Raw genomic sequence first — 22,914 nt, 5'->3', positions numbered from 1 at the left:
TTCTTCAGAAATGGCAAGGTCACCGGTAGTTACGTCACCAACTTTCCTCGGCTCATCTTGGATCAGCGCGTAACGACGCCGAGAAAAGCAAATGTCACAATTACCAAGGACGTTCGGCCGTGTGCACGAAGCCTCGAGGCTTCGACATCGCACAACCGACTATGAATAGGGGTAGGAGTCGTCTGTTTCACAGATTCGGCTTTCACATTTGACTGGTAGCGCGTCAGGTAGCGTCAAATCTCTACGCCATTGCACAGCGAATCTGCGAGGATCGTCCATGTTGCAAAATCGCTTACATTTTGTAAGCGGCTCTTCTCCCTATATCTTTCCTTCGTCGAAAAAGTGAAAAAAAGGTACGATACTCACGATCGGCCATAATTCAGTGCCCCATGTTTGGTGAAATACAAAATTGAGAAAAACTGTGTGGGTGCTGGGTGAAATAAGAATCTCAGGGCCTCGGGATTTAGGCTCCTTTTGTATAAAACGCACGCAACTTCTTTTCTATATATATAATGACTGAAAAAAAAACTTTGTATAATTGATTCCATTATGGAGATGTAATTCTTTAATATTTAAATATTCAGTAAAAATTTCCATGTTACCCGTTTTCTTAAAAATATTCGATTCTGTTATATGACACTATTGAAAATGACAAAAACTTATGGTTTTATTCCAAACGATGTGATAAAAATATCACTTTTACAAACATTCTGAAAAATAAATATTGAAAGATAAGAGAGGATTAGTGATCAAAGTTTTTATTCCATATGTTACTTAAATTTATTAGAAAGAAGTGGGACAGGATTCCATTAAAATTATTAAACTGTGATATACCTTTCTGTATTCACCGTTTAATGTTTCTGTGTCAGTAAAGTATAAAACGACTTTTAAATCCAACGTAAAAGGGAACATTATAGACAAATACTTACATTGACGTGTTCAAAGTGTAGGATTATCTCCAAGTAAACACATTTCACATGTTACATCACAAAGCATCTTACTTAATCCAAGATTATGAACCATCCGAGATGCGTTACGAGCTGAAAGCAGAAGACAGTACCTCGAATAAAGTTCATCGAAATGCAAATGTCGAAACACAATAATCAAATATTTTTTTTCCTTTGCACATCTATGATTAGAACGTTGACAAAAAATAATGATATTGCTACTCGTAATATACATGCATATACGTGGGAGCCGTTCTCAGACAAAAGTGACTCAACGCCATTCTTTTTGAATTTTTTTCAACTTCGGTGCCAAAGTACTTGATTTTGAAGCTTGATTTTATAATTGTTTCAATCTTCTGTCCTTTTCATCTTGTGAGTAGAAGCGCTGTTGCAATTTTTGCATTGTTATAAGAATATAGTTGTAAGTGTGGTATAAGAGGGTTGAGTGTACACCTAACGAACCGATAGTAAATAACCCTTTCGACATTAAGCTTGCCGCTTCTATTTCTAAGCGCGATTCAATTGTTATTGTGATCTAAAGATAGATGAACTTGACGTGACTAGACTCATATACTGTGAACAGGAACAATCTCTGTAGTGAAAGACGAAAGGTCCTTGGCATTGCTGACGGTGTTCCTGCAACAAAGTCCACCTAAAAGATTCGTTTCGTTATCTGAATAGCCATGATTGGCAAGTGCAGAAATAACATTTCAACCAAGAATACCCTCTACGAAATGACGATGCCACAAATTCCATTAAATGAGCATATCAATCCATTATAATGACACAGACACGGAAAAAAGTGTTTAGCATAATGTATTATTACATTGCTATTTAGAAAAGTTCAGAAGAAAAAAAATTAAATATTTTTGCAAAACTAAGCGATTACTATATCTGCAGACAACTCATAAATAATCTGCAAGCAAAGTGGAGAACAAAAATTCTCAAAAATATAAGAGAATATGAAAACATTTATATCTTTATTTCTTAAAAAAGTGGATCTAAGAATCAGAATTGGCTATATGCACATTCATTTTACCTCTCCTATGTCTTCAGAATCAAATCATGTACCATAAGATTGAACATCGCCAAATAGAAGAGTTATCTGTAAACATACACAATGTTAATTTTCGTGGCAATTCTACGAATAATTAGAATACGTGAAACATAAAAGATGTTCGGTATTAAGGTAACTGACCATAGCTACCAGCGAGCAGATACTCGCACTTAACACAGATACTCGAGCTTCTGTAATAACGAAGAGAAAAAACAGCGCCAAGCGAAAGAATGCAAAACACTCCTCTACGGAGGAGACACTTGCACCGTTGCATCGCGGATGCATCCTAGAACCGTTAGGGGATAGAGACCGATCCGCGAATCTCTGGCTAGCGTAATGTCAGGTGGGGATGCAACACCCGCGATTTTCCTCCTATATAAAGCCAGATGCAACGTGGATACCTGGTATCACGTATTAGTTCGTTGTTTAAGGACGAAGGGACTGAAGTCCAAGTTTGTAACGAAGAAGTCATCGCCATGAAGACGGTGGGTCCCGAGGGGCAATTCTGTAAAAAGAAGGGATCGTAACTTAAACCGGCGGGTGAACCATCGCGTCCGCGTTCTCTCATACGGGCAGGAAACGACCGCTGATTTTGGCCGCGGACTCGGAAATTTTTTTTTACGTAACAGTGAAAGTGAAGAGGACTGTGACATTTGTGCGTAAGCGATGTTCCACGCACCGAAGATTAATCATAATTATCACCGTCTCCCGATAACGAGTCGTATCGGATCTCTTCTTTCGCGTAGGGTTAGAGTTCTGCCGTTGAAATCGATGAATTCTTCTCTCCCGATATTATTACGTTGCACTCGTTGCAATTATAATTTTCACATGTGTGCATTAATATAATACGAGTGCGTAATTTTACGAATTACGCTCATTGATGGTAGATAAATCCTGAAACTTTTTCTTTTAATCGATGCCTCTGGAAGATTCAGATTAATTATATTATCTGCAATAATCTATATCATTATTAAACAACATGCAAAATTGGTTCAATCAGTATAATTAGTAGATAGATAGCAGTAAATTACGTAATATGTTGGAATGTTTAAAATCATTTTTTTAAACAAAAGTTGGAGGAGGTATGGTAATGCGTTCGAATGTAAACATTATTAAGATCTTCCAAGAGTAGGCTTCGCAGGAGTTGCTGTAATCTGAGTAACTCGAACGGTAAAAGAATGGTTGAAAAGGTCCGGGTTCGAGTCCTGACTGAACAAATTGCTCGACCGATTACGTGTTGCTTACATAACATAGTCGTTTTGAGGCGTCTTCAGCAGTGGCGATGAACTCTGAAATAAATCGAAACTTAAAAAGGGAAACATATATTTGTAACACGGATTATTTCTCTCCTTATAACTATGTAGTTTTTATTAGAATAGAATTTCGGTATACTTACAGTATACTTATTTTTAAAAGTCCAAGGAAATTGATCACACCATAATATTACAGATGATCATTTTATACCTGAAAATAACGAGAATTAGATCGGAAAACTAATTTACAAACATCAAGTTAGAAAAAAATCCAAACTATCGATAAAAATCGAAAGTTTCGTTGGAATGGAAGTAAAAGTAGTAAAAGTTAAATGATGTAAAGTTATTAGATAATCTTCCTTTACGCAGATCATCATCTTCGTGACACTAGTGGTAGGAGCTCTTGCAGCACCCCAGGGCAATCCAAATGACATCACGATCGTAAAACAGGAAGAACAGAACAATATTGGAGTAGGTGGTTATCACTTCAGTTATGAACAGAGCGACGGCCAAAAGAGGGAGGAAACTGCCGAATTGAAGAATGAGGGAACCGACGATGAAGCCTTAGATGTTACCGGTAGTTTCACTTTCACATCGCCAGATGGTCACACTTACAGGTATAATGCTTGAAAAATACGTGGTAAAAATGAAATATGGAATTCGAATTTATTATTTGAGACTGAGCTCTTCCCTGCTAACAAATCATTCAAAATATCGAAGAATAATTATTTTATTTAAGGGTCGATTACACAGCTGATAAGGATGGATTCCACCCTACCATTAACCTCGTCAAATAATAAAAAAGCCTGAGGACTATAGTTCCATGCTAATGTTATCGAGGACTTTCCGACCATCGACACACGCCAACATAAATATATTATAAAATATTATATAAGTACCTTACAATCGCATGGCATGCGGTTCATTGCTCAGTGCGCGTTGTTCTCAAAGGTTTCGACCGTTAACTTGAAGTAATCGGTTTGCTTTATTTATCTTTACATATCCACAATATCATTTTACTTCTTATCGTTAAGATACATTCGCTGGTTTTCCTTTTGCCTCTTTATTATATTTAACATTGAATATATAGTATGAAGCCAGGAATACCGATGATTGCTACTACAAATCACGCAGAGTATAGGATTGTTACGGAATGTGACAAAAGATAAGAATATAAAGAGAAAAAAAAATATAAATTTTCAGTAGCATTCTAAATTGTGCCAAAAAATTTGATGCTGTAGCTTTATAACTTCAATTAAAAACAATCATTGAATCAATGTATACATGCGGTTTTGATTGTTAAAATGGAAGAAGGATAAGAACGTTCATCCGCATTGAACGCGTATGATGAAAATGTACATTCTAATAACTTTTATGAAACGTGTGCCAATGCGTAAAAAAAGTTATTCTACATAGTCTTGAAAAACTACTGATTAACATTTTGAACGAGAGGCGTTAGAAGTTCCATTTACCATACATTTTTAAGGAGGCGACGACGGAGCACTCATTTTACACGATTTAGAATTCGCGTAAAAATGTGCAATTTTTTTATATGCATACCTTCACCGTATGTATGTAACAAGACACCAATTGCGTAAATAAATATATATACAAAATTCAACGTTATGTGTTACAAATTATGAACCTTCTCATCTGAACGTAATTATACATGCGATTAAAAAATTTGTGTATATTTCTTAACACCTTGCATATACCTGAAATGAACAAAGAACAGCGAATATCTGAATTAATAAACGAAGATATAAATATAGAAAAAATGATTTCAAATGTTCAAAATTGATGGTATAAGATAAGATAAAAAGATAATAAAAAAATTTGTTTAAAGTGTAATAAAAGGTAAATAAAAATATAAATAAAAATACAGTAGTTTTAAGTGATACTATTTCTTAAAGCAAACAATACTGATATATACATACATGTGTATTTTCAGTAATATATTCATTAATAATTATTTTATTATTATTTACAATACGACACATTATATTATCTAATGCGATTAATAATTAAAAGGCACATAATTAGAATTCTCATAAACTTTAGCTGTATTCTGTAACAAAAGCTCTAATTATATTCAGGTTTTTAATATTGTAATTATATTGATTCTTTAAAATGCATTATAATAAATGCACAGGCTTTAGTCATATAATTAATTGATAGCATATCTTAAGATTTTAGTAAGTAACATTGAATTTTGAATATTCAAAGAATATTACCAAATTCACTAAAAAAAATTTTTACTTAATATTATAAGATATAATTAAATAGATTATTTCAAGCGTTTTTAATTTTTTTTCAATTAATTCATTTTAAGACTGAATTGTATAAAACTAATTTACTCTTAATTATTCCTACATTATACTATTACAAAGGAAAATACTCCTTTTTTACAAAATTAATTGAGTAGTAATTGTATAATTGAAATTGTAGTACACAAAATAATTTTGTTATCTTTTGCTATTAAAATTCTTTGTACTACTCTCTAATGAAGAATTTTCTTTTCATGATGTCAGATGTATAATTTACAAATATCAAGTACAGATAATGCATTTTCAATTAAATTTCAATTACATTATGCAGTATACACAATTATACATTGTGTATGTAGCATGCATACCCCCTGGTATCAATAAATAAGCGTAATGCAATACGCTATGATTTCTTGTTCTTTCACACAAATTAAATTACGATAAAGTCAATGGTCCACCCCAGGCATGTATTAAATTTAGCGTCTTATTCAGTTTCGAACACCATTCTAATCTGTCTTCTTTAGTATCGGCTGACAAGAGATGCCTAGAAATAATGAGCACACAATAAATAGCATTATTTTACACTAATCTAGGTGTGTTCAAAGATCCTTCCTTGCGTATCAAGTCAAGAACCGATTAAAGAACGAAAATCATAAAGAAACGGGAAAAATGAACGGCGTTGTGTAATTTATGAATCAACATAGTAAGAAATCGACAGAAATCTTCTTGTGATATTACCTTATGAATCTTACTTTCTTAAAGCATTGTTTCACTAGCTCATCATTTTTTACTCTTAAAAAGTAGCATCGATAGATATTACAGATATTTTTTATATACTTATTGTGAATAAGATTATTGTTAGGATATATAACAAAATAAACAAAAAAGGAAATATTTACCTAATTGTTGTTGTAGATCCATTTCTAATCATAATTAAACTATCGGTATCTTCAGGTTCTGCAGCTTTTGTTGTTTCAAGTAAAAATGTATTGGGACGTGCACAAATATCTCGGGAAACTAATCCTACATTTGTTGTATTAACGCCTTAAAATAAAAAGAAAAAAAAGAGTAAGACGTATTTCAAATTATGATAAACTATCATAACAAGTTAAAGATTAAAGCAGCTACTTTGTAAATCTAAACTTCCAATGGGAGTCTTTTTGTGTTCATCATCTGGATATTTCCAGTATGACAGAGTAGAACCTTTGAGCAAACACCATCTACGATGCCAAGCGCCGAATCCAGACACATCTTCAAACATCGTAAGAAATCCTCTATGTTCAACTGCTACCGAAAGTTCGCACGAAACATGCATTTGTAATCGGCCTTCTAATGGAGATTGTGGTGGTACCTGTGCATTACCAACCAAAAAATTAATAATCTTTGTATAATCAGAAATTTAAAACTTCCTTACAATAGTATCACATAATTATAAGTTATTAATTATTAAATATTTCTTCTTGAAGACTACAGGTCTTGTACCGACTAGCTACCATATTTACCTTGTTTAATGTGAATTGTTGCCTATGTATTTCTTTCAAACTGAATATGACGTAACCAGATAACTGGAAAGCTGGAGATCTAACGGCAGATGGTCCAGCAGGGCTTTGCACAGTAGGCATTATTAATCGGCTTTCTTGTTTTAAAAATTTCTTTGGAGTTTTATTTACCAACTAAAATTTGTACCGAATTATTAAAATACTGCAGCAAAATTGTACATAAAGAAGTAAACTTTGTCAGTTTTTATATAAAATTATGTATACTTACTTTCTTATTACAATTATTATTACTATTACTACATCCATTATTATTATTAATATGATATTTAATTTCATGTGGCAAGATTTCTGGCTGTGTCTGTAGTGAATATATCTCGATAGTAATTTTAAAGTCATTATACAAGTTGTTTAGTTTCAATGTCGATGGAAATCGAAGGCATGAGTCGCCAGGTTCTGCTACAACCACTGGTGTAGCAACTATTTCTTCCAAATGTCGCATCAAACAGACAAAGTGTAAACACGTACCTAGAATTTACAATTAAAGAAAATAGATTATGATTACGTAAAAAATATTGCTTTCAAACGGATAGTATTCTACTTACTTTTATCCATAGTACGAAAATAATCTCGTTTAAGAGGTAACGTAATAGCGGAAACCGTTAAAGAACCACTTTCTTGTACTTCCGGTGACCCAGGTCTAACAGGTTTTAAAGTACCTTCTACTTTTAATCGTTGCACTTCGTTCAGCGCAGCCTGCCGTCTATGAGCTATAATGTAGAATACATATATATCATGTTATTTAAGTACTATGTAATATAAATATTTTTATATAAATATGTAGGATATTACTGGCGACAAGTAATAATCTTTCCCCTTCAACTTGTTCTCTAGAATGATTAAATTCCACAGTAGAACTACACAAGTTCAGTGCTTGACTAGCTTGGCCAATAATCGTCTGTTGTTTGCATATTTCATCTAACAATCGTTTCACTTTTTCTTGAACCAACATTGCTTCGTTTTTAGCGTCGTATTGTGTTGCGTCAGCAACAGTATTAGTCGATTCTTGTGTTCTTGATATTATACGTACTGGTGTTTTCGGTGTCTAAAATTAATAGTCAGCTTTACATTTTCATAAGTTTATAAATAAGAATCGAATTCCGAATGTAAGAATTTTTAAAAATTCAATCTCAAGTTTGGAAATTGTTATATTTAGTCAACTTACTTGTGATTGTTGTCGTCTATAAAAGCTTACACTGTGCATTAATGGCATTAAATTATCACCATCTAAAATGTAAGGCTCGCTCTGTTTAGGAGATGCTGAAGAAACTTTTTTTATAGGCGAACGATACGATGGCCTTTAAAGTAGAAAATAATTTAATTCTTCGTTATAATTATAACAATATTATTATTATCACTGTATCTTACCCTTCATTATATTTGAAGCTTGTTGAAGTTGTTGAAGGACTCTTTCCACCTTTATTTAATTTAGGTGGAGTTGGTCCTTCTTCCGTGTGAGCATTCTGTGCTTCTTGTAATGCAAGACATTCATCTAAATATTCATCCATTTCATCCAATACTGAAATATCGGAAGTTGTACTGTCTGGATCTGGATCAATCGATCTCTGCAATAATATTAATGAAACATCAAATACACATACAGCTTTAATATCATATTCAATGTGTATTAGTTTGAAGTATTAATATACACCTTTTTATTTAGAAAAGTTTGTTCATTTACTGCACATAAAATGCTTCTACCAAGACTAGTATTCACATCTTCACTTTCTTCGTCGCTGTCAACTTCACTCTCATTATCCTATATCAACATCAATGCATAAATTGCAAAAACAATTTTATAGTGATAAAGTCATATTTTATAAAAATTACCGTACCTGTACATAATACTCAGCTTCTGTTCCTGTCTCTGTATCAGTTTTCTCATCTAAAGTTGCAGTCTCTGCTTCCGTGCTATTAACAGTATATTCGGTATCTCCTTCAGTCTCTGTCGTATTTTCAATTTCGGAAAGATTAGGGTACAGATGCCCAGGCTTAGGTGGAGCAACACGAATCCGTTTAATATCGGATACGACTTTTACTTGTTGCGTTAACTTTGGTGGGCTCACTACAACTTTAAAATTAACGACATTAAAAATAGAATTGAGTAGAAATATATTCTGTATTTTAAAGATAAAATCCTGTCATATCTATCATATTTTGTCAAGATTAACAATTTTTATATAGAATCTTAAAAATCATCAATAATCATAACTATTTCATATTTTTCAGTTACGACGTATAGTACTGATTCTCACACGCATTTTAAATACACGTAAATAAATAAATATATATATGTATTTACAAATATACTGAAAAATGATATTATAATTTATACCTTGTCTTTTAGTTGACGAATTTTTACTTTGTTTCGAGGGTGATTTCTCATTAGAAACGTGAGATTGTGGAAGAGGTGGTGGCGGCGGTGGAATGCCATGATCCTAAAAAACAATTTATTCCTTATTTTCCTCTAAGAAAAGTATATGTAGAAATAAGATATAGATTAAATTCTTGCTTACGGGTGCGGGTGTTGGCTTTACGGGGCAAATCGGAGAATTTTTAGGAGAATTTGATTTTCCTTCGCTACTTTCACTAGTTCTAATGCATGAACCAGCAGCTGCTTGTGCCATTTCCTTATTCCTATTAAAACGTGAACGTAACATATCCAATTCACGCTGTCTTTCCAGATGAGTATTGCGTAAAATATTATTTTCCAATTCTTGCATATTAAAGCCTTGCTCAAACTTTTCACGTTGTACATTGACAGCATTATTAGGAATATCCGCTTTAGGGCGTTCCTTAGCTATAACAGAGTCTTCAAATATAAAATCATATTGAGTTGTTACTATTTAATTACAATCATTTGCCGATTGTTCCACTTTCATTATTGAAAATATTTCGAAAAATATATTATATAAAATATAAATATATTTTAAAAATAAACATTATATTTGTTTCAGACTGTATTTTCCGAAATATGCAATATAATAAATAACAATGAAACACTCTGTATATGCCTTTGGATAATTAATTTATAAAAGTACCTCCGTTGTTTATATGTGCCGTCGGTAAACCAGTCTTATCTTTTCCTTGCAATTTTTTCGGTGGTATGGACATGGTAAGAGGTGCCTTAGGCAATAATGGAGCTTCCCCTTTGTTTTTTTCGAAAAGTGCCATCCTCTCAGAAAGCGTCATTTGAGTAGGATCTTTTGCTTTCGCTTCCGTATTTTTTGATTCAAATAATGAAGCTTTACTTAACACTGAGCCTGAACTAGATTGAGCAGGACTCTTAGGAGACCCATTGAAACCAAATCTAGGTGTCAACCGGTTACTGTTTGCGTTCGGTGTTATGTTTTTCGCTATTTTCTCTGGAGTGCTAGCATTTTTGCAGCCAGTTTGTTTTGGAGAGTCTTCCGGTTTTTTGTCATGCGTTTCTTCGTGAATAGTTTCTTGCCGATATTTAGGTGATGATCTCGGAGAGCCTGCATCTTTTCCCTGAGAACAAGCCTTATAGTCATATACCAGCCGACTATTGCTTTTTGTACGATTAAAACCTAGAGACTCCTGTAAATAGTGTTTTAATCTAACAAATTTAACTGTTTGTAATATATTTGTACCATTATTCGTAATACAATCAGTATGCATAAGAGGTGGGAAAAAAGCACATGTTATCGGTACAATAGTCACTTAATATTTGTACATGTGCATTTCTTTACATAGAAAAGCTTTAAAAAAATTTTAATCATAATTAATAAAAAATTTAAAAATCGAAAATTGAATATAATTATTTACCAATGTCTCCAGTGTAGTTTTATTCCATTTCAATTGCTTCGTAGAACAAGGTTCTTCTTTCTTAGAATAAGATCCTTTGCTATTTCTATTACCTTTATTGTAACCACTTGTACTTGGCTGTGGTTCAGAAATAGACTTTACTTGCTCGTTTAACTTTGCTTGTACTTTGTCTGCTTTACTCTCTACTTGTTTAATCTATTAACGCAATTATATTGTTCAGTTGATATTTAATAAAAACATTAAAATTTCAAATGTTATATTATACATTAATCTACTAACTAAAGTTGGATGTGATAGGTCATCTTCCCAGTTGTTAATTGTTGAGGCAAGTGCTGCTAATCTGTCAAGTCTAGCTCCTCTTTTACATGGCTTTTGTTCAACAACATCTTCTTCTGCACTAAACTTTTCCTCAGTTCTGTGAATCGGAGAACTCAACTCCCTGCTGCTGTCATCTATTTAAAAAAAAAGATTATTTTCCCCAATTCAAAATTATAAATGTCATTACATTACAAATTATTTAGAAAATATAGAAAATCAAATATAATCAATATTACAATCATAGCATATAACTATTTATAATATATTAATATACTAGCTTTATTACTCTGCTTTACTCAGAATTAAAATTTTATGATTTCATCATTCCTAATAATATTTCATTAAAAAAAAGTTGGGAAAAAAAGGTGGGAATAATTGTCATCTTTATTGAAAACTTGTATTCAACAAACAATTATGCAAATATATAAACTTCCTGTTCTGTACATTAAATTGTTACAAGATTAATCAAATATAAAATCAAATTGCATACAGAACAATTGTGCTTGCTGTTCATACATTGGATTATTCACAAATTGCACAGGATAAACCACATGTATACATATATCAGACTAAGGAGTGTAAGAAACCAGTTTAAACCAAGATGTGTAGGTGTACTATGTAATATGGCTTACCTGAATACAGTTTGCCAAGTCTTTGTAACTTTGATCTCACATTATATAGCCCAACCTCTCCATTTTCTTTATTTACGGTTTGATTATTTTCATTAGCAACATTTTTAGACACAGATTTTCTTGGGGACTTTGCTGGAGATATACGATTATCAATTGATAGTTTAGCAGGAGACTTGGTTGGAGTTTTGTTCTTAGTAACTGTAAGGTAAAAAAAAATTTTGGTTATTTAAATATTACAAGAGTATAGCAATATTTTATTTTATCACAAATATATAAACAAACATAATTGACTATTATATACAAAGTTCACTCAATTAAATATTAATACCTGTAGCCTGGGCTAAAATTGCATTTGCATCCTTCAAAGGACTACGCCTCCTTTTTACATCATGCCCTGCATTCGATAATTGAGTATCTAATTTTTCTCTCCTTGCTCTGGCACGCTCTAACATTCGCTGTTCAATTAATACAATTTATTATTACTTTATTTTACTTTAAATAAATTTAAAGTAAAGAACATTCATTTCTTAAATTACTAATATTTATATTGCTCTATACTAATAATTTTATAAAAAATCATGAAACTTAATGAAAAAAAAAAAAATGTAAATTCTTCTTCAAAGAAAATAAAAAAAAATTGATATATAGTAAAAGTAATAATATATATTAAAATATAAGTAATAACAGAAAATGATTCATATATAAACAAAAAGGAGAAAAACAAACATCGTTAATTTACATTATATCCATGAAAGTAGTACTGGCTATCAATAGTACTAATTTTCTCAAGCTTCGTAAACACCAACTACCTGAACATTTACGTATTGCAATTGAATGAAAGGGTCTTACCTGCGTGAAAGGGTCCATTGTATAGTAAACGGTACTATCCTAATCCCAACCGACGCTCTATAATTACTTTCGAGATATCCACGAATATGTCCGCAAAATTTTCTACACTAAACCGACGGATATCAATGTTGCCAAATGGTTGAAATAAAACAAGAAGCTACTTTTTACACATACCCGAGTCACTTCCAACCGTTGAATTTAAATGCAACCGCCATAGTAGTAAGACGCGTGCGAATGAAGTTAAAAGTGACAGCTATTACTTCCGAACGTTCTGTGACAATATTAATTGTACAAGAAGAGGCACAAATTCACGCTGAAGACTTGTTTAAATAGCTAACGTCGTAGACGAGGAAATATTAAGCCAATGTATGAAAAAACTTGTGTACAATTCAAACATGATAAGAAGCGTCACAGACAAAAATCATCCCGAAGCTCTCTGTGGGATTGGAGCAACTGAAATGCTATAAACGACATCAACCTGAGTGCAAGGAGAAGGGAGAGCAGCGTACGTTTACATAGGGCCATTTGAAATGGAGGTTTACCATTGGTAGATGGAGGAAGGAATATTTTTTACGATGAATGTGGTTATATTTAAAAATGTTAGAAATTTGTAAATTATAATAATTACATTACTAAATACATGGCCTTACAATATAAAAATCCTCGATAATAATTATTAATGATACTTAATAATGCAAGTAACATTTTGTATAAAAATATGTTTATTAAAAATGTACACATGTCGTATTTTATTTATTTTTAAAGATTTCCGATATAGAATCAGAAAGTCATAACGGTCAATAGTTTTGTTCACTTAAATTCTATTAATATTATGCATATCTAATCTGTCCAGTTAGGAATGTGTGATATTTTATGAACTTTTATCTTCAAACGTGGGATGATTCATCACCAGTATCAGCTGCCATGGCTTCACGATTTTCATACGCCCAAAAACCATGAAATTCTATCAGAATGCTTACCATTGTATCACCCTGTCCGCTAAAATATGAATCATAAATTAGAAATCTCTAGCCTTTCCTTGGAAAACATAATTCCAGGCTTATAAGTAAATAAAAAAAGGATTATTAACCAGGACAGTAAATCTTGCAACGTTATTTTACACGGATCTGCTGGTTTTACCATATCAAATATTTCATCTTTAACATCCTCAAAAGTAACTGGTTCTTGACCATGCATCGTCATTTGCTCTTGTATAGCCTAAAAGACTATAATTTGTTAAAAATATATACTACATAAATGATTGGGAGCATTTATATGTGTAAATTATATATATGAAATGAAGCTCTATCTAGGTTTCATTTCTTATATAAAATGTGTGAATTTATATAAACAAATCTAATCATAAAATACAAAATTTTTGACATACATACACGGAAAAAATAATTAAGACAGAAGGTATCTAAATAACCACGATTATTAATATCAAGTATCCTAAACAAATAATGCAAACTTTGTGGTTCATGCCGATTTTCTAATGCTAAAACAAAATCTAAGTATGTCTTATAATCCATTTCTCCTCCATAAGTTAAACATTCTTGAAATACTCTTTCCAAAAATACTCCGGTTAATGTTCCTGTACCATATCTGTTAAAGGGAATGTTATAAAATTATTAAAATCATAAATTATATTTGTAAATTTTACTACAATATTTAAATTACCCTGCAAGTTCTTCTTTGTTGAGCATTCCATTATGATCCCTATCAAGATTTAGATATTGTCCATACACCTTAAGTGCTGATGGTGCCGAAAACCAATTTGCTTCTTGTAAGTCTTTAGGTAAATCCTCATCCCTTAATTCTAAGAGATCGTCAAGAAAGCTACATGCTAAAATATCCTGTATTCTAACCCTACCGGTTCTGAGAGGATCGAGAAAAAATAAAAATTTCCTTACTGCTGTACAAACATAAAATGAATGAAATGATTTCTCAAGACCTTCGAGCTGAGGTAGAGTTGGTATTAATTCTAAAATATAGTTTTCTAAGTCCTGTAAGAGGTAGGTAATATTAATTAGAATTCAATATTAATTGCAACAACTTAAATTAATTTATTTGAAGTGCAATAACAACACTTACTGATTCTCTAAGATATCCTTGGCCGGTAACATCATATAAAGAGAGACCAATTCTTGTTTGGTGCAGCCAAACTTTCCTCATAACATAATTAAACAATGCCATTATGCTAATTCTACCATGAGGATCACCCTGTTGCAATTTAGCAAATACAACCGCAGTGAAATAAGGACTGCATTTTGCACCAGCCAATTTTCCTACTTTCTTAAAATCTTCATAATTAATTAATTGCTCTTCTCCTGACAGAGGAGGACTATGGTGCTTATCTAATAATACCCATAACGCCTTAAGCTCATTATTATCTAACAACTGTCGCGACCGCCTTTGCAAAAATAAAGCCCGTGTTTCTTCCCGCAATTTTTGCGGCAAAATTTCGTCTTCTTTTGGCAACTAAAACGTACAATAAGTAAAACGAAACAATACATATTTAAAATATTTTACATATTATACGCTCGCAAATATATTACCTTGAAATAAAATTTGGGAATCACTTTATACGTTAAGTCTTTATCTTTAGCTTTGGCGCCCTTCCATTGTTCGTATATTTTCTGAAAGTATTCATCCTCCTTTTTTTCGTTTTCTTCTGGATTTTCTTCCACTATAAAAACATTGAGTACGTGTATCATATAAATATGTGTATTAATTATTAATAAAAAGGCAGTAATTGTGGAGATTAGTGCTTACGCTTATTGACTGATGCACATTTTTCAAGTACCGTTTCCAGCTCCATTTGTTTTTGTTTTGAACGACTGGTAACTAAGGTTAGATATAATCATCATACTAACATTGGCGCGACTTGTTACGTTCCAGCTGATTTTTACTGCGAACTACAGTTCAATGCTTGTACTTGTAGTATAGGTAAATAATAGTGAAGTGTAGGTACTTATGTGAACATGTATTTACAATTCATTCACTGAAATTCATTCAACAAAAATTAATACGTTTAGACAAACATACTTGTATGATGTAGTATCATTCATTTTTAGATCAATGTAAGTTATATTCTTTTACTATACTTATGCTTTCTCATTTTAAAGAAAATATATGTGAATTATATCTTTTGTTCAACTTAAGGTTATAACCACTATTCTAAATTGATTAAAAATATAATACAAAGTTGTTTCTATTATGCAGAGTATTGTTTATTTGAACATAATTAATTATGAAACAAAATAAATAATCTAGTTATGAAATTAAATTTCTTCAATCTCTGCAGCTTTAATTCCAAAATCTTCAACAATTATTTTGTTTATGTTTGTTTCATTATATAAAGGATTTCCTTCAAATGTTAATTCTTCTAAATTTTTGAGTAACAATAAATATTGTATTTCATTCTCGTTCTAAAAGATAATATTAGTTCATTAATGAGTAAAAAATTAATTTCGATTTGTACATACTTACTGCTAAACAATTATGAGCAATGTAAAGTTTCTTCAATCTTTTTAATGATTTTATAAATTCTAAAGATTTTATTCTATTATTCTCAAGAGATAAACATTCCAAACTATCATTTTCAATCAAATCTTTGGTAATTAATATTTCAATTTCGTTATAATCCAGTATTAAAGATTCTAATGTAGAGCAATGAATGATCTCTAAATATTTGATATAAATTTGTTAAAAATTTAATGTTACCAATAATATAGATTATATTTTGCATAGATGCTTAGATTATATTTTATACAAAGTAATACCATTAATATTTTGAAGATGATTATTATTTAAAAATAGGTGTTTAATGACTGGTAACTTTTGTCTAGTAATATTCATTAATGACTTAATACAATTATGATCTAGAAGTAAAGTGTACAGCTTTGGAAATATACATTTAGTTTTTTCATAGTCATTCAGATCAAAAGCTTCAAGACAATTATAACTTAAACACAATGTATGTAGGTATTTAAAAGACTGGAGACCCCACAAATAAGTTATTTGATTTTTACTGAGGTCCAAACTTTCTAACTGTGGTAAAAGTTCTGCAGAAATATCCACCTAATAAAAATACATTTCATAAATATTGTCACACTTGTAAAATTCTGTAATAAATATCAAACCTTTGACAAAGAACAATCGACTAGACTTAGTTGTGTAATATTTGTTAATCTATCCGTTTCAAATATTGTGTTCAGTACATGTCTGTCAAATTTATTGCCAAATATATATGTTGCCTCAGAGACATCAGAACCTTGTACATATTCTCCAGAAATATACTACTAAGATAATTCTATTAATTATATTAATTAAATAATTATATTAATTACAAGCATTAAGTGGGAATAAAGCTAAAAAAATGAAAGTTTACAATCTAAATTTGAAATGTAATGGATAAAAAATCATCTGCTATTTAAGGAAATAAAGATTTTACTCACTTCAATGTTGCACAAATGGAATATTATAAATTTTTTATGTAATGCATTTGCATCTATTGGATTGTCGCAAAAATCTATAACACGTAATCTTTGCCAAGTCTTAATATTATCTATTTGTGCCATATTTCTTATTTTATTATTCCCACAATAAAATTCTTGCAATGTATAAAATGATCCCATTGATGCTAAGCTTGTTATTAAATTATTAGTCAAGTCTAGATATTTTAATGCTGGAAAATTCTCTTGGTTGAATCCATCTAAGATTGAAATAAAATTATTTCCAAGATTTAGTTTAATTAGATGATTTAAAGGTTTTGCAGAAGGAAATATGGACAATAAACAACATGTAGCACAAAATTCTTGTACACTTTTGATATTCTTCAAAACTTTTGACACTGTTATAAAATCTTGTGAGATATGAATATATTTTGCATGTTCTATGTTCTTCTTCTCCAACAGTTTTATCTGTACCATATTTTTCAATGAATTGTTTTTTATATAGATCCACTTGTTATGTCGTTTGTTATTTAATTTGCACATATTAAATGCACAAGGAAAATAGTTTTGCGGTAAATTAAGATTTTCACATTTACAATTATTAATAAATTTTAATTTTGGTAGGTATATGTATATTAAATATTCTACTAGTTGAGGATTGCCAATGTCATTAAAAGGGTTGTTACATATCTTCAAATTGTACATATTAGGTATAGAAGTTGTAAAAGTACTGATACTTTGAATACAGGACATTAATAAATTCCATGATATGTCTAGTTCTTCTAACATGAGCAAAGTTTCTTCAATATGTAACAATTTTATATTGTTAAAACTAATATTTAAGATCTTTACATTTTTTATAAACCTTACATTCGGGAATTCATTTAATTGATTATAAGATATGTCGAATTCCTTTAATTTAGGCAAGTCAAAATCTGCATCAATTGTATTTATATTTTGCCCAGAAATACATATTTTTACAAGATTGTATATTTCCATTTTTTGGTTAATACTGGTGTATTGTCTAATATTTGAATTGGTTAAGCAAATAGACATTGTATTATTTATTGCACATGTGTTAATCATATTTTTGTGTTCATTTTTCTGTAAAAAAAATTTGCTTAATTTGCATAGCATTCATTGCAATAATATTTAGAATTTTGAACATCATAAGTATTTTGTTCAAGTTAAATTATGATAATAAGAGCAATACCTCATCTATTATTTCTTGCAATACATATTCAAATTCTATTATAAACATAGGATTCTTTATGTCTAAGCTCATCAATTGAAATGTCTGACAAATCTCGTATGGATTATTCTCATTATTTGCATATTTTACATGCAAGCAATCATTAACATTGTTTGTTCTACATGAGAATATTATATTTTTATATGTAAAATATTAGAGTTAATATTATTACCATTACTTTTTAACGGAATTACAAATAGGTGTTTGTACTAGTACGCATACGCGTCGCTTTTCACAAATACTGTAAAAATTTAGAATATTCTTCTCTTCTTTCGAAGAAAAAAATGTTTTATTCAACCAGTCAGAGTCTGCTGCTGCTAAGCAATTTGTTACCATTATTTCTTCCTATTAATTAAAATATTTATAGCTTCATATAATATATTTTAATTGAAACAAAATCTTATTTCTTTTGATAACAAAATATCTAAATACTTCCGCAAATAATCCAGTTTGGCAAAAGTTGAAAGGCCACTTTTGAATATCAGTTAGTCCAGGTGAAGCTAAAATTTTTAAAATCATATTGCATTCGTCTGACTGCTGACTTTTATTTTTCCAAATATTTAGCTGTTCAATTTCTCTGTTGCTTACTTTTGTTACTTTGTATAATTTTAAATCTATTATACCTATACCACTGTAAACAGAAAATATTACTGTACAAATTTTATTATTTTAATATTTGAATTTGGCAAATGGATTGAAATTGCCTTTTAATTGAAAAGTATTAAAATTATAATATACATACTCTTTTAAAACTGGACAGAGTGATGCTTGTAAGTACTGTCTGCATAATTCAATAACTGTGTTTTCTGAAGTACTATTATACTCAACAAAACTTATATTCCCACAATAGTATATGTTAATTAGCAGTTGCTGTTGCAATATCTGAACATAAAGAACATTATTATAAAGTGATTGTATATAATGAACAGCAAGAGGAATCAAAACATTATACTTTCGATTGCATAATTAGCATTTCTTCCAGTTCCATAAGTTCTCTTTTAATTAATTTTATTCGCAACATTATATTTTGTGCTTCATATTTTGGAGAATTGTAGTTTTCCATTAAATTAGAAGTAACTTTCTTATTCTATATAATGTATAGAAAATAATTAGCAGTATTATATTGATATCTGTAGTGGTTTTAACAAAAAACTAATATTAATTTTACATACTACTCTTCATATACGTATAACTATGTATATATACCTTTTTCATTTCAATTGCATATAATTGGTTTTTGACAGAAATCACTTCCTCTTCATAGTCCTTATATTTATTTTTTAGCAAGCTCAAATGCATATTTAATTGCTTATGAAGCAACACATTATAATATGTCACTTGTTTCCTAAAAATAAAACAACTTTTTAAAATTCATTCAGAAGTATCGAATGTAGTTATTGCATATAAACAAATACTTGAAAAAGTAATTAATCCAATATCTCTCATTTTCACATATTTTGTAGTGGTCTAATTTCTTGATATGTGGAAGTTGATGAATAACATGCACTCGATAGTTACAAAAAGTTACTAAGGGACAATCTCCATATAATGGATCTGCAAGTACTAATGAGTTCAACTTCTGCAGCTGTGATAAACATCTTATGTCCTTATATTTTAAGAGGAGGTATTGTTTTTTAAATAACATAAAAAGTAAACATATAATATATTAGCACAAAGGTGTCTTGTAACAGAATGTTCACTATGAATAAAACTTATATAAGAACACTTCTTCGGAAATTTCTTTGTACATATTTGTTAAAACATGATTTTAAAACAAAATGAAGTAAAACGATATTAATATAACATATTTAATGATTTGTAGTACGTATTAATGCAATTTTTAACAGATACATTATAGAACTTTTATACTATTTTATTTACCTATGAATATAGTTTGTTGAAATCTTTTACATACCCTCATAAAATACAAAGGATTTCCTGCTAGATTTAAATCCTGTAAATTAGATTTTTTCCAAGATATTTTATTTATTCTTTCCAATTTATTGTCTGCCAAATTAAGTTCTTGCAATTGTGGCAATACTTCTAAATTCTATGCAAATTATATATTTAAAGAGTACAAAGTATTATACAAAAGTAGTTTTGTATAATAATTATACCTCAAGTTTGTGTATATTATTTCGTGATAAATATAAAACAGTTAAACAGGAACAAGCTTTTAGATTTGGTATGTTTGATATTTCGTTTGAATATAAGTAAAGCTTTTTTAAGAAACAATTTTCTTTGAAAGATGGCACATCCTAAATAAATGAAACTTTATTTCCAATAATTTCATTAATTATACGTACAATTTACGTTATTACCTTGATACCACATTCGACTATCCATAGTTCTTGTAATTCAATCAATTCTGAAATTGCACTGAAAGAAGCAATATCTCGTAGACCAATTATCATTAACGTTCGTATATTTTGCTTGGCGAATAATAATTTTTCGAACGATATAATCGTGGAATAAAATAGACACAATTCATGTTTATTATTATTTTCTCTGCCTACAAATAAATCTGCTTATTAAGAATATTTAAAACTTTTTAATATATTTTTATTACCTCTATTGTCTACAAAATTATTCATTATCACGTTTCCGATTAATCCTTATATCTAAAAGCAATTGTTTCAAGTTTCATGTTTCTTTTTTTTATCTTGTTTCAACCCAGATAACAGAACGATTGGTACGCTAGTAGCAACGGGTGGAACGATGAAAATTAGACTCTATTTAAATTAATTTAAACTTAATTAAAACCTATAGCAGCCATTTGCTTGATTTATTTTCTACATAATTTGTAGATACATAATATATATAATTGTGATACATAAAATTGCGATTGATTGTTGTTTACTTTTGAATTTTTTGCACTATTTTAATGGCATTAAATTGAGAATGAATTTTTAGTAGCTTTTATTGTAATTTAATTTCGAATGTATTACAAAATTTTTCGCGCTGTGTAATTATGTTTAATCATATCCAATTATATTTTCATAAAATGCATGCTAACATTCGGTTAAAAGATCGTAATATTTGAAAAATGTAACAATTAATTATATAGTTCTTTAAAACGGTACTGGCAGAATGTAAGACATAATTGTCTTTTCGTTGTGTATCTAGTATACAATACAATAGTTCGGTGTAAGTATTGACTGAAAATATTAGTAAAAGTTAAGAATAAAGATGTGAAATGAATATTGATCGGTACAGTTTTTTAGTTACATGTTATGACTTCAATCTTTTTTTATTCAATACTAATATTATGTAATTCTTACACAATTTTCGTGTCAATGTAGAAAAAAAAGATTATGAAATCATATAAATATATGTATATACACGTGGAATATTTTTAATATCATACGATACGTAAAAATTACAAAATGTGTATCGTTTCGTATTAATTACAATTTAATAATTATTTCCTTGAACAGTATTTAATCTAGGAACTAAAGTTCAAATATACATACTATATAAACAAATGCAATTTTCCTTTTATGTTTTCATACGTCGTATGATCATAAATACTATATATGTAATTATGATTATGGTGTAAAACTTAGGCATTTAAATGTAGTACATGCATTTAAAGTATTAGATACATATTAACAAAAAAACAATTAATAATACGTTTTAAAATGCCTAAGCAATACATTTAAGCGTTGCCTACAGAGATACTAATATTTCATGTTTAATGGATAATTAACAATTATAGATTTATATACATTATCACTTTAATGAGTTAATATATTACCTCAAAGCTATTGCATCATAAATCTATAATAATTTCTCAAGAATATAAATAATACGATTATTTTGTCGTAAACTAGTTAAAGCATGTTGGTGATAGGAACTTGTAATTCAATTGTCTCGAAATTAAGCCTTGGTCACTGTTGATTTGAAGTATCAATGCTGTGCAATCACTTACGATGCCATGTATTAGAGGATGTCGAAGGTGTTCATTATTTTGTTTTTACTATTAGAAAGAAAGTAGAAAGTTCCATTATTTCAGAATTAATTTCTCAAAGTGTGTCATTAATGGAGGTGCCATCCAAATTTTCCACACAGGATATCAAAGTGGTTCTAGTCTGAACTTTTGTAAAAAAAAAACACAATCCTTTAAAAAAATAATCCTCTAAAAAATCCGAAAGAATTTACTGTACACAGTAATAATCTTGAGCGGCACAATAATGCCTTGATATTGGAGAATTAAATCCTTGAATGGTGAGGAATTTGTGCAAATTTCTATCCATGTGTTAACAAGTTTCCCATTTTTTTTTCAAAGAAATTTCCTAGCCTGACCTAATATAAGTTAGCATTTAAATACTGAAATAAATTTACCAATGAAAATGAATATATTAATTACATTCTATGTGATAAAATGAAATAGAAATATTCATTTATGAGTCATTAGCTTCAAGGTGTATATTATTAAAAAACAGGTAAAATGTTTTATAAAAGTGTCTATGTGATATTTTAATGTATCTGATATGGCTATATTTAAGCATCTAACATGATGAAATATATTTATAAA

General features: G+C 29.9%; 6 protein-coding genes and 1 long non-coding RNA gene across 12 annotated transcripts; 1 reads left to right on the top strand and 6 right to left on the bottom strand.

Moving 5' to 3' along the window:
- Nucleotides 1-731: 731 nt before the first annotated feature.
- On the bottom strand, nt 732-2,289 carry LOC143422245 (uncharacterized). 3 transcript variants are annotated; one of them, XR_013101693.1, is made up of 3 exons: nt 1,672-1,778; nt 1,514-1,599; nt 732-1,040 (listed from the first exon to the last, which is right to left on the bottom strand). It is a non-coding gene; the product is annotated as an uncharacterized LOC143422245 (long non-coding RNA). The 3 variants fall into 3 exon arrangements; XR_013101692.1 differs by lacking the exon at nt 1,672-1,778 and adding an exon at nt 2,155-2,289 and having other exon boundaries at nt 936-1,040; XR_013101691.1 differs by lacking the exons at nt 732-1,040; nt 1,672-1,778 and adding an exon at nt 2,155-2,289 and having other exon boundaries at nt 1,458-1,599.
- Nucleotides 2,290-2,348: 59 nt separating this feature from the next.
- Nucleotides 2,349-4,878, top strand: Cpr28 (cuticular protein 28). The gene is made up of 3 exons (XM_076892743.1): nt 2,349-2,489; nt 3,627-3,874; nt 3,997-4,878. Exons 1-3 carry the CDS (start codon nt 2,391-2,393, stop codon nt 4,052-4,054), a joined length of 405 nt encoding a protein of 134 aa, XP_076748858.1. The 5' UTR covers nt 2,349-2,390; the 3' UTR covers nt 4,055-4,878.
- An 843-nt stretch (nt 4,879-5,721) lies between these two features.
- On the bottom strand, nt 5,722-12,872 carry LOC143422224 (anillin-like). 3 transcript variants are annotated; one of them, XM_076892712.1, is made up of 19 exons: nt 12,669-12,872; nt 12,148-12,274; nt 11,820-12,017; nt 11,149-11,321; nt 10,870-11,064; nt 10,122-10,641; nt 9,597-9,892; nt 9,416-9,518; nt 8,916-9,151; nt 8,732-8,839; nt 8,449-8,645; nt 8,246-8,378; nt 7,873-8,125; nt 7,626-7,790; nt 7,292-7,548; nt 7,027-7,197; nt 6,653-6,875; nt 6,424-6,568; nt 5,722-6,068 (listed from the first exon to the last, which is right to left on the bottom strand). In XM_076892712.1, exons 1-19 carry the CDS (start codon nt 12,684-12,686, stop codon nt 5,960-5,962), a joined length of 3,627 nt encoding a protein of 1,208 aa, XP_076748827.1. In that variant the 5' UTR covers nt 12,687-12,872; the 3' UTR covers nt 5,722-5,959. The 3 variants fall into 3 exon arrangements, with proteins under 3 accessions (XP_076748827.1, XP_076748828.1, XP_076748829.1); XM_076892713.1 differs by having other exon boundaries at nt 9,597-9,880; XM_076892714.1 differs by having other exon boundaries at nt 10,122-10,572.
- A 500-nt stretch (nt 12,873-13,372) lies between these two features.
- Nucleotides 13,373-15,715, bottom strand: LOC143422176 (serine/threonine-protein phosphatase 2A regulatory subunit B'' subunit gamma-like). The gene is made up of 7 exons (XM_076892635.1): nt 15,444-15,715; nt 15,227-15,357; nt 14,763-15,149; nt 14,349-14,674; nt 14,060-14,273; nt 13,759-13,886; nt 13,373-13,667 (listed from the first exon to the last, which is right to left on the bottom strand). The coding sequence occupies exons 1-7, from the start codon at nt 15,487-15,489 to the stop codon at nt 13,556-13,558; spliced, it is 1,344 nt and encodes a 447-aa protein (XP_076748750.1). The 5' UTR covers nt 15,490-15,715; the 3' UTR covers nt 13,373-13,555.
- A 1,167-nt stretch (nt 15,716-16,882) lies between these two features.
- Nucleotides 16,883-18,418, bottom strand: LOC143422177 (uncharacterized). 2 transcript variants are annotated; one of them, XM_076892636.1, is made up of 2 exons: nt 17,129-18,231; nt 16,883-16,972 (listed from the first exon to the last, which is right to left on the bottom strand). In XM_076892636.1, exons 1-2 carry the CDS (start codon nt 18,209-18,211, stop codon nt 16,970-16,972), a joined length of 1,086 nt encoding a protein of 361 aa, XP_076748751.1. In that variant the 5' UTR covers nt 18,212-18,231; the 3' UTR covers nt 16,883-16,969. The 2 variants fall into 2 exon arrangements, with proteins under 2 accessions (XP_076748751.1, XP_076748753.1); XM_076892638.1 differs by lacking the exon at nt 16,883-16,972 and adding an exon at nt 18,339-18,418 and having other exon boundaries at nt 17,051-18,229.
- Nucleotides 18,419-18,529: 111 nt separating this feature from the next.
- Nucleotides 18,530-20,035, bottom strand: LOC143422179 (uncharacterized). The gene is made up of 5 exons (XM_076892640.1): nt 19,793-20,035; nt 19,584-19,722; nt 19,120-19,259; nt 18,810-19,008; nt 18,530-18,722 (listed from the first exon to the last, which is right to left on the bottom strand). The coding sequence occupies exons 1-5, from the start codon at nt 20,020-20,022 to the stop codon at nt 18,552-18,554; spliced, it is 879 nt and encodes a 292-aa protein (XP_076748755.1). The 5' UTR covers nt 20,023-20,035; the 3' UTR covers nt 18,530-18,551.
- A 462-nt stretch (nt 20,036-20,497) lies between these two features.
- On the bottom strand, nt 20,498-21,050 carry LOC143422178 (uncharacterized). The gene is made up of 2 exons (XM_076892639.1): nt 20,947-21,050; nt 20,498-20,889 (listed from the first exon to the last, which is right to left on the bottom strand). Exons 1-2 carry the CDS (start codon nt 20,969-20,971, stop codon nt 20,687-20,689), a joined length of 228 nt encoding a protein of 75 aa, XP_076748754.1. The 5' UTR covers nt 20,972-21,050; the 3' UTR covers nt 20,498-20,686.
- Between the last annotated feature and the right edge of the window lie 1,864 nt (nt 21,051-22,914).

Source organism: Xylocopa sonorina, chromosome 3 (assembly GCF_050948175.1).
Source record: "Xylocopa sonorina isolate GNS202 chromosome 3, iyXylSono1_principal, whole genome shotgun sequence".
Classification (NCBI taxonomy): Eukaryota; Metazoa; Arthropoda; class Insecta; order Hymenoptera; family Apidae; genus Xylocopa; species Xylocopa sonorina.
Note: the sequence above shows the minus strand (reverse complement) of the source record. Positions and strands in the feature narration are given on the sequence as shown.

Bases quoted from the DNA above. Each gene is read 5' to 3' on its own strand.
- Cpr28 (XM_076892743.1), top strand. From the start codon at position 2,391: ATGCAACGTGGATACCTGGTATCACGTATTAGTTCGTTGTTTAAGGAC. The intron at 2,490-3,626 runs GTGGGTCCCGAG...TCCTTTACGCAG, and splicing joins AAGTCATCGCCATGAAGACG to ATCATCATCTTCGTGACACT. The intron at 3,875-3,996 runs GTATAATGCTTG...ATTTTATTTAAG, and splicing joins CCAGATGGTCACACTTACAG to GGTCGATTACACAGCTGATA.
- LOC143422224 (XM_076892712.1), bottom strand. The intron at 9,893-10,121 runs GTACTTTTATAA...TTATATTTGAAG, and splicing joins GGCACATATAAACAACGGAG to ACTCTGTTATAGCTAAGGAA. The intron at 7,791-7,872 runs GTAATATCCTAC...TCTACATTATAG, and splicing joins AAGATTATTACTTGTCGCCA to CTCATAGACGGCAGGCTGCG.
- LOC143422176 (XM_076892635.1), bottom strand. From the start codon at position 15,489: ATGGAGCTGGAAACGGTACTTGAAAAATGTGCATCAGTCAATAAGC. The intron at 15,358-15,443 runs GTAAGCACTAAT...ATGTTTTTATAG, and splicing joins ATGTGCATCAGTCAATAAGC to TGGAAGAAAATCCAGAAGAA. The intron at 13,668-13,758 runs GTTAATAATCCT...TTCATATTTTAG, and splicing joins TTGCAAGATTTACTGTCCTG to CGGACAGGGTGATACAATGG.
- LOC143422177 (XM_076892638.1), bottom strand. From the start codon at position 18,410: ATGAGCTTAGACATAAAGAATCCTATGTTTATAATAGAATTTGAATAT. The intron at 18,230-18,338 runs GTATTGCTCTTA...TTTTTTTTACAG, and splicing joins TGCAAGAAATAATAGATGAG to AAAAATGAACACAAAAATAT.
- LOC143422179 (XM_076892640.1), bottom strand. From the start codon at position 20,022: ATGTTATTTAAAAAACAATACCTCCTCTTAAAATATAAGGACATAAGA. The intron at 19,260-19,583 runs GTATATATACAT...CTTTATGTTCAG, and splicing joins ATGCAATTGAAATGAAAAAG to ATATTGCAACAGCAACTGCT. The intron at 18,723-18,809 runs GTATTTAGATAT...TTTAATTAATAG, and splicing joins AAACTGGATTATTTGCGGAA to GAAGAAATAATGGTAACAAA.
- LOC143422178 (XM_076892639.1), bottom strand. From the start codon at position 20,971: ATGAATAATTTTGTAGACAATAGAG. The intron at 20,890-20,946 runs GTAATAAAAATA...ATTTATTTGTAG, and splicing joins TAATTTTGTAGACAATAGAG to GCAGAGAAAATAATAATAAA.